At 40.8% G+C, this 15,713-nt stretch overlaps 1 protein-coding gene across 1 annotated transcript; it reads left to right on the forward strand.

Annotated features, from left to right (window-relative positions):
* Positions 1-1,850: 1,850 nt before the first annotated feature.
* On the forward strand, positions 1,851-8,066 carry GKN2 (gastrokine 2). The gene is given in 6 exon segments (XM_009974297.2): positions 1,851-2,003; positions 5,123-5,176; positions 5,710-5,841; positions 6,342-6,452; positions 7,261-7,414; positions 7,975-8,066. Coding segments are annotated over 6 exon segments (696 nt in total).
* Positions 8,067-15,713: the final 7,647 nt, after the last annotated feature.

Genomic DNA, 15,713 nt, shown 5'->3' on the forward strand with positions numbered 1-15,713 from the left:
TCTGGATTTGTTTCTTAGCTGTGCCTGTTAAAGAAGGAGCACTTTCAGAGGTGCTCACTTACCTACTCCAAAAGTGCTTCATATTTAATAGCAGCTCTATTGGTCCCTCTATATGCTAATTGTGTACTTTACTGTAGTTCAGTACAGGGTTGCGCTTTTAAGTTTCCTTTTTGTTGCCAGAATGGTATGATGGGGTCTCTGTTGTTATTAACTAACGTCTCTGAACAAAGTTCTCCACTGTCATCAATTGCTGAGGATCCTTGTTGCAGCTGCTGTTGGAAAAGCCAGGGAATCTTACTTCAGTTCAGAGAAGGTAAGGCCCAGTTCTAATTTACACCAGCGAGGGCCACATTCATGTCATTCTGCTACTGATGCCTTGCTCGGACTATATGAGTGCAGAGGAGGTATATCAGTCTGCCAGCACTGTGAGTGGAAGAGCTGTTTTTCATCTAATTTGCACAAGGTGTAAAATATAGTGAATGAAAGTAATAAATTACTAAGGAAAAAGATTTACAGTTCTTCTAATCAGAATGATCTGTGGATGCCAAATGGAAACTGTTATGTCCTTAGCCTCCAAGATACACATAAAAGTCTTATTTTGTATGTCACGAAATCCTCTCTGGTCTCTGGAAATTTAATTAATTGACTAGTTCTCAAGAAAGGCATTGAGAAACTGAACAGTACAATGCTAATCCCTGCAGTGTCATTCGCAATGAGTTGGAAAGCAGTCTTGTCCATTTCTTCCAACAACTGTAGCCAATTTGGCCATTACAGTAATGTCTCACACTTGGAAGCCTGGATGTCCAAATCTTCCATCATCTTCTGATTGCTTGAGTAGTTTGTATGGCAAACACACACAGCTAGAGCATTTGACATTAAGAAAAGTCTAACTAATGGCAATAGTAGAAGCCAGGAAAAAAGGGCAGGGAGGAGTGCTATTACTGTATAAGACCCTGTTCTTTTTCCAGTACAAGTTTGTCTCATTTTTAAAGCCCTGCTCAAGGCATTCTGTTTATGCACTAAATTCTTGTACCACTGTGCAGCAAACTCCCAAGACTGAGCTGTTCCAGTTTTAACCCTTTTCTCAAATTAGTGTTTCATTTTATGCATGCACTTACATTTTTCATGTGTTTTTCTATGTCTTACTGTCTAGCAAGAACAAAACTGCTAAAATTATTTCTGGATTCATCCTTGAAGCTTGATTTATTTTTTAACTACTGGAATGTAATTAGTTCTACTTGATCTGTCCTTGTGCCACACAGATCTTTCTAAACTGTGTCACCCCATCTTTATTTAGTGTGTGGCACGCCCAGCAGAATGCAAATGGAAGCATTGAAAATTTTGTTGATTTTTTGAGGTGTTGCTTCATTCTTTACTTTTCTCCCACTACCTGCTCACTCCCTGATAAAGCAAATATTTATGAAAAGTACCTGAAAAAAAACCCATGAGTCACCAGGAAAGTTTATTATGATAGTATAATCTCACTTTAACTCAATTGAATTAATCTCCTTTATGCATTGAAATTCCTGTTTGGTGATCAGACTTGAACTGAAATTGTACAATTATTCTTTTCATGTAATGTTCAAGGTTCTTTTGTTTAAATTATTTTTATTGTATGACAGCGCCAAATAAGGGGTCAAAGTCTTCTGGTAGTTTTACATAGATTAAGAGTAATTCTGTAGCTTAATCATATTTCATCAGGGTAAATGAGAACATACTTGAAAATATTCGGATTTATGAAAATAACAGAGAAATTAAGTTTCCTGCAACAATAAATGTTGCTGTGTTGTAACAACCTGTTACTTGTTCTGAACATTACTCAAATTCCATTTTCTGCTGGCTTCCCTGATATGACTAACCTGACTGCAAGTGTAACAGTTGAGGAGAAAGTGATTTTATTTGGGGAAAACTTGAGTCTTCACTTTGATCAAAAGTATCCAAAGCAAGAAGACCACTTTAAGAATGTGGGCATCATTGTGGAATTTCATGTTCACCACGGGGTTGTGAGTCATGGCTTCCTAAGCTAAACCTCACGCTGCCTGAGGACTGGCAAAAGTGAAATTAGAGTGAGTTTTCACCCTTCTTATGCAGCTCTTTACTTCACCTCCTTAATATAGAAAGGTGCTTAGAGGACTCTGTCATGGATAGCCTTGGCTCTGAGTGCATGAGTGCTAATTTCAGGTGTATTACTGGGAGATGTGTGATTAACTCTGGGGAAAAAGTCTCCAAAAAGCCAGGCTTTCCTATTGGAAGTATATCTAGCTATGCCCTAGACAACTTGGAGTATGTCCTCTTGCAATAATTTCAATTAGTCACACGCTTTTTAGAAATTAATCTTTAACTTTTGGCCTTGTCTAATCAGATCAGCAAAATTCAGTCGGTGCAATGTAAGGTGAAATTCATGAGATCGTGGCTATTGTTCTAATCGTCCTTCACAAAATAACTGTTGATTTCCCACGTTGCTCTCTTCTTACCTGTGACTAAGCATATCGATGCTTAAGAAAGCAGAACCTCATGCTTCTTGGGTGTTTTTCCAAATAAATGAATATATGAAGACATAATGACTAAGAGAAAGTTAACTTAAACTTATCCTGGTTTCAGCTGAGATAGAGTTATTTTTGTTCACAGTGGCTAGTATGGGGCTCAGTGTTGGATTTGTGCTGAAAACAGCGCTGGTAACGCAGAGATGCTGGAGTTGCTGCTGAGCAGCGCTTACACGGAGCCAAGGCCTCTCCGGCCTCTCTCCCCGCCCCGGCGAGTGGCTGGGGGTGCACAAGGAGTTGGGAGGGGATGCAGCTGGGACAGCCCATCCCAACGGGCCGTATCTGCATATATGGGATATTCCATACCACGTGATGTCATGCTCGGCACACAGAGCTGGGGGAAGGAGGAGGAAGGGGGGGCCGTTCGGAGTGATGGCGTTTGTCTGCCCAAGTGACCATTACACGTGAGGGAGCCCGGCTGTCCTGGGGATGGCTGAGCACCTGCCTGCCCACGGGGAGTGGGGAACGAATCCCTTGTTTTGCTTTGCTTGTGTGCGGCTTTTGCTTTACCTATTAAACTGCCTTTATCCAAACCCATGAGCTTTCTGATTTTTAATCTTCTAATTCTCTCCACTGGTGGGGAGTGAGGGAGCAGCTGGGTGGGGCTGAGCTGCAGACCGGGGTTAAACCATGACAGAGCTTTAGTTTAAAAGCATTTAAAACTTACTAAAGCTTGTTGTGCCTGAACCCTGTTAGATTCCTTCTTTGAAAGGCTTATTTGACTGCTTAAATCTACTTTGAGTATTTCTGACTTATTTGTAATCTTAGAAACAAAGACTCTTTTGAGACAAGGGACAGAACCAGCTTTCAAGAGGAGGGGAACATCGGTCTAATCTAATTAGCCTAATCTAACTGTGCTTGTCACAATTTCATATCTGTTTATATGTATTCTGATACATTGCTTGGCAGCACAGCTTTGTTACACTTCAGATAACATTTTCCACATGGAGTTAGGTGGAATAAAGCAAATGCATGTAATTTCCTTTTTTTCATTGAGGCCTGTTTGCTGAGAGAGATTTCCATACAATCTCTTTCACCTTTTCCCTGACGACTGAGATTACAGAAATGTGTTGGCTATTAGATTGAGTTCTTGTTTTATTAGAAGGGGATAGGCCTCAATTATGATATTCTAGTAGAAAGTAGAATGTGATTTGTCAAGGTTCCAGCACCAGCTGATGTGGAGTCACAGATGAGGAGGAGTCCAGGTGAGGTTGTAGTCATAGAATACTTGTCATGGCAGTATTAGGTGGCCATTGACATTTTCATAAAATACAGAAAACAGTAGTAGCTTTAAAGGAGGAATCCCCATCCTGTTCCTTTTATTTTGTGTCCTTGTGTGAACCACACATCCTCTGGAGTTTCACTCCTTTGTATGCCAAGGAGGCTAGTAGTTATGGAGATTATCTTGTAAAGCACAGTTATTATTCCAAATTGTGTCACTAATTTCATGCATGTGTTGTATACATCATGGTAACTGATCAAAAATGAGCAGCACTTCTTATTAAGAGTTCATGCATATATTAGATGGAAGAAATTGCTGAACAATTGTTCTGTTCAGCTTGCTGAACCATGGACACCATGGCATAGTTATTTCTTTCCAGGATTTGTCTGCAGACTATCAGGCTGCTAGGGATTCTATCTCAGAAATCAAAATGTAGTTTGTATGAATGAATAGCAGAGTTATTCCTGATGGCATTTAATTCTGGATAATATCCTGTTAAATATTTTAAAAATTGAACCAGCAAGAGTGTGAACTCCTGTAAAGTTTAAACCAGTAAATAAAAGCCATCGATTTTTACAAAAGCTGACTGAGTCCTTCTAATATCGGGTGAGGTTATCTGTGCCAGCCCAAAATTCAAATAGGAGGCTTACCACAGTGTGACAGGTAGATATGGACTTGAGTCATGAAGAAAAGTTCTGTCAAGTTCTTCCCACACCTCTAGCTAGATATAAAAGTTGAAGGTCTCTGGGATTTTCTTGCATTCTTACTTTCTACAGCCTCCTGTTCTTATCTGAAAGAAAAATGAACAGATTTGTAAGTATATCCATTTTTGTTCAACTTTTTATCATGTAAGTTCCTTATTTTTAAAAACAAAAGATTAAAGAAGATGATGCTCAAGTGGTACAGTGCTGGAAATAATACGATCTATGTATTGTTTCTTCGGTTGCTTTTCTTGGGTGTACAGTAATCGTCTTGGAGTCAGTGGAAGCATCATTTGAGTAAAGAGTGCAGAACTTGATAAAACATCAGAAGTGAGATTTAGCTATGATTTAATAATTACAGTTATAGATGCAAATCAAGAAGTAACATGCCATCAGGGAGAGACTTTAAAAAAATACAAAAGATGTAATGCTTAAGTTATCATTCTGCTTTTTCAGTTACAGGGAAAAGAGAGCCTAATCGCAAGAATTTTACAATGAAGAATTGTGGTGTTTTGGTTTTTTTTTTCAACTAATATATGTTAAGTGGGTAGTTTTTCAAACTGATGCTACAGCTGCTTCCCTCAATTCATTAATTGGCTTTTTTAATGGCACTGCCTGATGTTTCTGTCGAGTGAGAATGATTATTCCTTTTGCAGGCTGCTGTTCTTGTTTTGCTGGGAGTCTTTTGGACTCAGACTTCTGCACTGGATGTAAGTGGACTGATAAGCTGTCTATGCACTCATTTAAAATGTACTGGATCACTGGGTGGGGGGCGATATTAATAGGAAGAAAAGCACAGAAGAAACTAGCAAGATGCTTATTGACAAGTGTAGAAGACCAGCATTGCCAAAGGTGACAATCATGTAAGCCAAAGAGGCAGTTCTGTGCAGGTGCAGAGTAACAAGAAATTTGGGGGGCATAAGTCTCCTTAGCTCAAGCCAAAATGCGGAGATTGTTGCAGTCTCCTGTCAGTCCCTGCTGCCACACATAATGATTGGGATGCCCTGTGTTGTTTTTCTTTAGTCTGTAATGAGGGCCTGTCCCCTCTTTTATCACCCTGACACACTCTTGCATAATTAACATCCACCTCAAGGGCCTCCTGAGACTGCTAGAGGGTTGTTAAGGGATTTAGTATTTACATAGCAATCATACTTGTTTATTTGAGAGAAAGCATTTGCTTATATTGTACCTTTTAAAAGTGCAAGCTGGATGACAAACAATGATTTTGTGTTTTTTACCAAAGACCTTTCTCCTGAAAGAACCTGGCAGTAACTATGTCATTGGAACTATGACTATCCACAATGAGAAGCACGTTGTTGACGTCCATGTCCGTTCTGGCGTGTACTCCTCTGATACCATTTTTGACTACTCGCATGTAAGTAAATCTAAGAATCTCCCTAGACTTAATCTCTGAGGAAGCTTTTAAACTCCGAAATTATTGTAGTGTGTTCTCACCATAAATTGTCCTGAAACACTGTTTCTTTGAAGACTTCCATCATCTTTCTTCCTCTTAGGCCATCTCTTTTTTTCACCAGCATAAAAGACTTGTAATGAAACCTATGGTGGCAGTTCATGAAAGTGAGAAGAACGTCACTGACTTCAATGAGGTCAGAGTTGAGAAAGGGCTGCCATCCCTCATGTGCATCCAGTGCAGCAGAAATCTGTCAGAAAAGATACTTTCAGTCTTACAGACATCCATTAGAGTGGGTTGGATGCTTCCATTCCCCAAAGCTGACGATGTAACTGCAGAGTCATTCTGCTATAGCAGCCTGTGTAGCCACTTCATGTTCCTTCTAGATGGTCCTAAAGAGTAGAGAGAATCAACTAATATTAGTGGTAGCCATTTTTAATTAACTATATGTCTTTTAATCACAGGGGTATATTGCAACAAGGTTATTTTCACAACGTGCCTGCTTTATCCTGAAAATAAATAAGGACTCCATCCCAGAGTTGCAAGAAATTGGACGCCTGGCTTTTGAGAAAAAGGTGACTTTGTAGCAAAACCCATACTGTATGTATGTCTGTATGAAGGGCTACAGTAGGAGAGTTGTGTGGTGTGATGGGAGGCCTCCATTCTGCCTTTAAGAACAGCTGTTCTTAGGAGTGTCTCCTACTGTCTTGGCAGTGATGAAGCAGATCTGACAAGACAGAACTTCAAGGGAATGTCATATCGAACATACTTTTAAGATAATGAGCAATCATGGCCCTGCCTGTGGTTTTGTAGCGGATTGTCATTGTGACTAGAACCATAAGATACCCTTTCTTTGGAAGCAGTGTAATTTGACTATTTTGAGGTGATTGCAATATGAGTTCAGACAGGCTTTTCCTTATTTTCATTATCATGCTGATATTTTGAGCTTGACATAATTTGAAATAATTTTGTTTACAGAAGAAAATTTAGAAACCAATTTACTTTGACCAGACTTTGACTTTCTTGTTCAGGCAAAGGTTTCATGAAGGTGACTGGAAGCATTGCCTGGAGATGAACTTGAGTTCTGGCCCATTTTATGACAGCCTAACAGTAGTGCATTTACAGCAAAACTTACTGCCAAATAGCATAATTTATTATGATGGTAATACAGCTCAATTTTGTTATGTTGGCAGAATTAATACGTAGTGAACTTTGTTTCTGAATAGATTGAAAATATTTATTTTTCTTTAAAAGCATGTAGCTTCTTTAGCTAATCCTTTGTGTGAGGCAAAGGAAGGTGATTTTTAGATTTTGGGATTTTCTTAGTGCTTTAGAATGAAATCAAAACAACATTCCTGACAATGTCTAACACTTTCTTTTTAGACTATGAAGGCAATATACTCTCCAAATAACGTGTGGGCACAGTTTCAATCTGGCCATTCCTTGTTTGGGCGTATCAAAGAGTGGATTATCTACGGTAAACCCATTGAACAACTCTGCAGAGGTCTGCCTCTCTACAAGCTGGTAGAGACTCAACGTAAGTTGCAAAATCAGAACGCTGTGCTTCTGTTATAGTGCATAAGCACCTTTCTCTCCTTTAAACCTAAGTCCACTGGTACCTTTGAGGCAGAAACACATTGCCCTATTTTAGAGAGGAGGAGCTAGCAGGACTGAAAGGGCAAGGCTCTGGTACGCTTTGGAAAAATCGGATTAAGCACTGTTTTTCATCGTTAAGCATCTACATATCGGGAACAGCTGTTCCAAAGGGGTTTGCCTGGTGTCATGGGAATCCACTGTGTAGCAGTGGTACCCAACTTGTGCCTCAATGATACAATGGTCCTACAAGGTATCTACTGTATGCCAGTATGCTAACCACTGTATGTGGATTATGGGAAAGGAAGAGCACAAAGGTGACTTACAGCTGTTCAGACATTTCCTCCATTTGAGGCACACCATAAGTTTTACACAGTATCCATTGAGACCAACAGTGACCTTGAATAGGACCATAATTGGAGATTGATTATGTATTCAGCAGAATTTTCCTTACTGGATACAGCGATCTTGTCACTGATATCTTCATTTTCTTGTTTCTTTTAGCACCACTGAATGTTCATGGCTGTGCCAGTGCAGGAATTCCAAGCATTTTGGGCATTAAAATCTGTGAAAAAGTCAATTAGTCTGGATCTTGACAATTCTGCATCGAATAAGCTTGTTTCTTTGCATGCTTTTGTGATGGTAGCCATGTTCTCCAATTGGAACAAAGCTTGGCATTAGACTCAACTTGCCTATCATAAGCTTTGAGTGCAACATAACTATCATATACAAATAAAGATAACACAGTAATTAAAAGGCTTTGTCTTTTTTCTTCATCCAAAAGCAGAAGGGAAATAAAGCGGGCCTTGCTAGTGTTCCTGCAGAAGAGATATGTTTCCCTTTGGTGCATTCCTATGCTCAGGCTGCAACATGACCTAGGCATTGGTATATGTTTCTTGCCAATGAAGAAACAGAAACAGAATAGTTTTATCCAGTGGAGAACTTCCTTTTGGCATCAGCACCCAGGCCTTTCAGGTGCTGACTCACCTTATGTACGATTGCTGGAGGGAGGGAGCGAACAGATGAATGAACAGATAAAAGAAGGGAGCAGATCTGTGTCACTGACATTTGCAAAAAAACTTAAATCTGCAGGGCTGGTGAAAATTTATAGCAATTTGAATAGGTGCAATGGACCAGAGCTTTTTGTTCTGAATATTTTTCAAAGCCAGATAGAGGAGACTGTCCCAGTTCTAAAAAGCTCATAACCCAGAATAAAATTATCGTTTCACACAATGCCAGTGTAAAAAGAGCTGTGACCACTTGCTGAGTGCCCTGCATATGTTGGAGGGTAGTTTGTATCAGGATCAGACTGCTTTTCTGGTAGATCTCAAGTGAATGGTTGAATTCACACATCCTTTCCATCAGTGCTTGGAAGGAGTGTATATTTTGGGGCTGAACACTAAATGTTTACTGTTTATTGGAGCCTTGAATGGCTGCCAGAGGGCAAAGCATTCCTCTGGAGTCCAAGAACCTGGCCCCAGGTCTGCTATTTGTTTTTTTCAAATCAGACTCCTGGTCAAACCATCTGCTTTTTATTAAAAGAGCATTTTATCATGTGGTGAAACTGTTCTTTTAGATTAATTGTATTCACAACTGGCTGCAGGTTCTTGATGATCCAAAGAATGTTTCTGGAGAGTCAAACTTTGGTAATTAAATCCAGCAATACTTGTGTGTGTCTGCAAGATACAAGATAGCCTGTTTAGTTTTATTTTGAAGTGGAGCTCACTGATGGGAAGTGAAAGTAGGAGTTGTAGTTGTGATGTTCTTGGCTGATGCACGGGGGATGTGAAACACTTCAAAGCACTCTGAGAGCACTGCTTGGCAAGAGTATGCGTGTGGGTTGTGACTTTCAAAGCTTTTGTGGTTGCAGTATCCAGAGAGGCTGTTGTTTAAGACCTTCAAAACTCAACTGGAAGCCCTAATCTTGTTTCCAAGTGACAACTGTCATGTTTCAACCCTTTCCTTGTGTATTCTTCTGTTAGAGGGCATGGAAGTCATGACAGGCTCCTGCCCCAAGTCAGCCAATCTCTTCAAAATATAGAAAACAACTGCCTTAATTATCTTGGGCTTTATATGTCTTTGGATCATTTCCTTAGGGATGCTGACCTGACATTGACTATCTAGTAAAAGTTTGAAGACCAGAGATTGAAGTAGAACCTAAAGGAACAAACTGGTAGAGTTTCCAGAGAGGCAGACTAGGTGTACGAACAAAGCCGAGTCTTATTATTCCAAGATTATTATTTAATTCAAAGTTATTTAAAATAATTAGTCAATGCAATCTGGTTTTCTGTCTAACTCCAGTAGAGAAGAATCTGAACCCTTACTGTTTGCGCATTGTAATAACAGTCCTTTGAGACTCTCATCCTGTTGCTACTAGTTTAATCAGAATTAGTTAATTTAAAGCAACACTCTACATACTACATTCATTTATTAATGGATCAGTGTTCTGAGATGTCTGAGTGAGACCTGAATAAAACAACAGAGTGGTTATGCATGGTTATAAAAGATACAGAGCTAAATTCTTCCACTGACCCAGGCATAAAGAGCATTACTCATGGGAAGAGTCCTATTCTCCTCTTGCATAGTGGCTTACAGATCACTAGGACTATTCTGAATGGACAAAATAAGGGATGCATTGCTGCCTTGGTACTCTCAATGGGAAACTGAAGCACAATCTATTCTGTACGGTTTGACTGCTATCATGGAAATCGTCTGTGACTGACGCAGGAACTCATCCAGCTCTTCAGTCTTCACAGATGGCTTAAAAAAAATCCCTTTCTGTAGTTTGACCGAAATTCATTTAAATTATATTTGAGGTTTTACATTTTTTGTTTAGAAAGCATTGCATATACATCTAAAAGCTTACCAATAAGCTTTTAGTGTTTACTCCCTACTAATTTTGAAGGCAGTGTTACCAGCTCGGTAGGTTTGCACTAGAGCAAATAGTTTTACAGAGAACTCTAAACCAAGTCTCAATACCTTATCTGACATCTAATTTTGTTTGAGTTAGGTAGCATTTCTGCCCTTCATATACTCAAACTTGGAAGAAGATTGCTTCTAGCTTTTGTTTTAGTTCACAATCTCATTGTGTCAGGCCTGTTAGCAATATATTTGCATTTTGACTACTGTGTTTACTGTCTGATAACTAATGCTTCAGCTATCCACCTACTCTCGCAGCACCTCCAATGCCAACGTACACAGCTTACAGGAAACTGTTCTGGATGGAGCACCCAGAAGGCAAATCTGTTGTGATATTTCTGTACTTGAGGTACAGCTCACAACAAAGAGAGAAAAGGAAGCACAGGAAGAATCATACCGCATGACCCATATGCCCATGTTCTCCTTCCCCTTGTTTTTCAGCAGATCATCTGTTCTCACATGAACATGCAGATGGGCATGTTACGGCTCTGAATTTACTAGACCTTGAGCCTAGGCCTGTTGACATCACCAATGTATTACTGATTTCAAAAATCATGCTAGAAATGGCTGCAGAGCAGAAGAAATTTATTCTGAATTTATTAACTAACTATAGAACAAACAGGAATGTATACCCAGCTCTGAACAAAAGCAGAGAAAAGGACCTATGCAGGAGAAAGAATGTTGGTATTTTGTCTATTTGATACTGTAGTTTGCCAGTGCTGTTTCCTGCTATTTCATTCTTTGCTGACTATGCCATCGTTGACTATATGTTTTACATACCTGTCTTAGATTATAATTAATCTATTTTATCTTTCAAGGTGATGGATGTTATTACTGGACTACAGGGAAAGACCAAGGAAGTAAAAAGCAGCAACAACAGGTAAGGGGTCCCTGAAGATATACTCCATCTGTTGGCTTAAATAACTGTAGTCTAAAAATGCTTTCAATCTTTAAATCCACAGCCTGTCAGCAAAGGTTCTGGACTGAATGTTCACAATCTGAAGGAAATATATATCTTTTATTTATCACTTAACTTAGATGTGTTCTATATAATATAAAGCATCTGCTGTTATAGAGCTCATTAGGTATCAGTAGCTTTATGGGTCATCTATTGGTAAAGATCTTTTTACATTGTGATCCATGAGATTTCCCACTGGAATGGATGGAAAATTCCCACTGATTTCCATGGGAGGGACCCACAGAGGATTGCATCCACATCTTAAGTGGAGAGCAGCCAACAACCATTCTCAGAAACAGTAGGAGAGAGTTATGTTCACAGTCAACAAAGCAGGATGCTTATCCTAATAACTGCCTAAGGTTAATGTGCAGAGTGGGTAAAATGAGGCTTATTAGCCTTAAGCATAAGATTAACACCTTGAAAATAGCACAAGCATCTGGTATATCTGCATCAGGAGAGGGGCAGGGCTGTGGTGATCCTACCAGGACTGGAACCTTGATCTGTCAGAAAAATGAAGAAAGGAACTAGTGCACAAGCTTAGATCGTAAAGACATATTGGCTGAAAGAGTCTAGAGAGAAAGAGAGTATTGGGATGTGACTCTTATTATCTTGAAAGTTACATGAACATTCCAAAAGCTTCTCTCCATCAAAGTAATATGCATGTTTTGGAAGTTTAGCTAGGTTCTTGCTAGGCTTGTTCTATAAAAGGTGGGGAATTTGTTTTATGTGGAAGAGAGCACATTGGGAGTGTGTGTGGGTGTGTGTATCTGTGCATGTGTGTTGGCACCTTTTGTAAGTTACAACAATATTTATCCTAGGCTGGGCTATCAGAATAATGCTGATTATTTGCTCTGAGCTTTTTTAAAAAGCCTGAAAGGTGTTTAAAGGCATGCCTGGAATCCAAACAATGGTATCATTGGATGCATACTGACAGGCAGCTAAAACATGTCAAGCATTTGGGGAGGGCAGAATTAGCACACATTCCAGTCACATCTCCAACTCTGCTGCAATTTAACCTTTCTTGATCCTTATACATATCAGTGGGCAGGAAGTCTCTGTAGTCCCTCACTGCCAAGGGCACCAATTTATCTAGTCACCTGTGCTGGCACATTAATCCAAGATCTTTTTACCACAGAACCCATTCCACTGAGAACCTCCCCTCATCATCTCCCCAAATTTCCCAGTATACAAGACTACTTACCAAGGCCAAGGTATGACACCTTTTCAACTGTGGTCATTTTAAAATCAGAGCTTAATCCAGAAACTCTTACTCTGGTGAGCAATGCTATTTAAATGAAAGAGACTGCTTAAATTAGGAGGAGTGGCAGATTTTCATATATCTTGTCTGTTATGTGAAAACAAATTTTCCAGTTTGTATCAAGTAATGAAAAGGGACAGCTATTAATATTAGCAAATTTTCCTTTTTAGGAAGAATTTCCACTAGCAGAGAAAAAATTAAGTCAGACTGGAGAATCAAGACTGTTATTTGAAATAAAAATTGTGCAGTCTGGGCTGGCAAGCCAAAGTTGTGAATGAATGTCCCCATTTGCTAGGTCTTCCCCCCCTTTTTGTACTAAAACCACACAGACATGAGGAAAAAAAGAATATTCCTTAATTTTAGAAGACAAAAGTTTGACTCTTGAGTGTGTCTCTATACCCACTAACCACTCAGGAGCAAATTGCTGTGGTCAAGCACTGAACAACATGCAAGATCTGTGTGCAAGAAGAAAAGAGGACATGTTCTGCTAAAGGGAAGGTATATGCTGAGTTTGAATCAAGGTGCCTAATCCTAATTACTCAAATTTTATTTAATACTTCAATTATTGTATGGAGAAGAGGTGAGCTGGGGTTTGCATGGTTAAAATTACTTAAAATGAGTAAATGTCTTGGCCAGTAAACCATACCAGATTTTCCAAGGTATATAATCCAATCTTGGTTGTACATGTTTGCTTTCTGCATGAACTAAGAATGGAGTCTGATTTCCATTGACCGCTAGATGGCAAATTGTTACAGCAACCTCAACAGTTATGGGGTTTTTTTAATTACAAAGTGAATCCAGGGTTGTTACATGAGATCTTGCTGTCATTAGGCTAGTAAAAACACTGATTAGGAGCAAACTGTAACTCAAAAATAAAATAAAATTAATCCCTGTCAACCTGAGATGTGCTGCCCAGGAAGCAGAAGATGAGTCAGGATGTAAGAGATTAGAATTCTTTCTTTCAGATTTCCAAACCAGTGGGATGTTTCTTTTCACATGTAATGATGCCTTATTTGATGACTAACTGAACTGTCTTGATTCCTTAATATTTGTCATTTTATCTCTTTACTATATGTGTGTGTATATATATATATATATATATATATATATATATTCCATTATCTAATGGGTCATTGCATTTGTACAAGGTTTATTAATCAAAGATTTTAAAGTGTTCTAGAAACTTAAGTATAAAAGATTCACAAGATTTAATATGAATGAGTGAAATATTTTCTCTTTCAGAAAAGGGATGCAGCAACAGATGAAAGAAATCGGACAAAGGCCAATCACATGCTGACCATGAACACAGGTAAGGAGGGAAGCCCCAGTACTCCTGCATTCTTATCTCCCTCTCCTTATCACAACCCTGTTGCCACCAAGTGAAATCTAACCAGCCTCATCTGTCTCTGTCCATGTCCAATCCTGCTTAGCCATGCTCTTCCCTCAGGAATAACCCACAGAGGAATTGTGTGCTTTTAGCTTGTTGTGTAGTTTGGGGTTTTTTTAAGAGGACCAGGGGAGAAAGGGGGCTGGCAGTCTGGCTGGAGTTTTGTAGCAAGGTCTCTGTTCCTTGCAAGCAGGTCCTGCTATTCTTGGCGCTCATCATGGCCACATCCTCTGCTGGTTTTAGCATCTCTCTTCCTATTCTGCAAGTTCACGAGCAGGAGGGGCAGCAGGGCCAGGGAGGGGATTCCCCCCCTCTGCTCCGCTCTGGGGAGCCCCCCCTGCAGTGCTGGGGCCAGCTCGGGGGCCCCCAACAGCAGAAGGACACGGAGCTGCTCGAGCGGGGCCAGAGGAGGCCACGGAGATGCTGGGGGGGCTGGAGCAGCTCCCCTGGGGGGCCGGGCTGAGAGAGTTGGGGGGGTTCAGCCTGGAGAAGAGAAGGCTCTGGGGGGACCTTCGAGCGGCCTCCCAGGGCTTAAAGGGGGGACAGGAGAGGGGGGGAGGGACTCTGGGTCAGGGGGTGGGAGTAGGATGAGGGGGGATGGTTTTAAACTGTCAGAGGGCAGATTTAGGTGAGATCTAAGGCAGAAATTGTTCCCTGTGCGGGGGGTGAGGCGCTGGCCCAGGGTGCCCAGAGCAGCTGTGGCTGCCCCCTCCCTGGAAGGGTTCAAGGCCAGGTTGGACGGGGCTGGGAGCCCCCTGGGCTGGGGGAAGGGGGTCCTGCCCAGGGCAGGGGGTGGCACTGGGGGGGCTTTGAGGTCCCTCCCAACCCAAACCAGCCTGTGATTCTGATTATTTTCTTTGTTCTTTCAGCTCAGTAAAGGGGCAGCCAGACTCATGTGACTTGGCAGTTCCCACTTTATTTCATTTTCTGAGGATGTGTATAAAGAGTGGAAGGTGATTCAGGCCTATTGAATGGGGACCTCAAGTTGCTCCAGCCATTTCTTGTCAGATAGAAAAGCAGATGTAGCATAAATCGACACTTTTGTGGCTACGCTCAGAGTGGAGGAAGCATCCTTTAAAAAAATCACTTTGTAATGGCTGGTACTAGGATGAGAGCTGATGTGGGGATATAAAGGAGGGTAGAGGGGTAAAGCAGTACAGTGAGTTTTTCTGAGGAGGTTCACGTAACTCAGCCTCCAGGACAGCCCAGACTACAAAGGTAGCTAAGTCCTTTATCTGTTTGCAGGCTGCAAATCCTGCCCAGCAGTTCCCAGGTAGGACAAAGTACATTCACCATTCCCATACCTAGCACGACAGTCACAATGCCAACTGCTGGGGAGTTTCCCCTTCCTCTGGCTAGCACCATTGTACAGATGGTCATGTAAGGATTGCTAAGCATTTAAAAACATGTTTAAATTGAGACGTAAGGATGTTAAGGCTTGAGCCAACGGTGGTAGCCAATAACCTTTTCTATTCCCTGTGATAGGAAGCAGAGGCTGTTTTCACCTAAAGAAGCTCCCTGATTCAGAAACTTGCCCTGAGCACGCTGGGAGGTGTTTGACAGCAGCACATTAAGCAATGTCCCTGGGTGCAATACACTGAGAGCTGAGCCAGGGCACTCTGCCACTCATTCCAGATAAGTTGAGCCCTTTAACACCAGGGACTGCAAGGGGCTTGTTCCATGCTCTCAATGAGATAAGCTGCCATCCGCGCTTCACAGGA

This window comes from Tyto alba, unplaced genomic scaffold (genome assembly GCF_018691265.1).
Source record: "Tyto alba isolate M040663 unplaced genomic scaffold, T.alba_DEE_v4.0 Super-Scaffold_34, whole genome shotgun sequence".
In the NCBI taxonomy this organism is placed as follows: domain Eukaryota; kingdom Metazoa; phylum Chordata; class Aves; order Strigiformes; family Tytonidae; genus Tyto; species Tyto alba.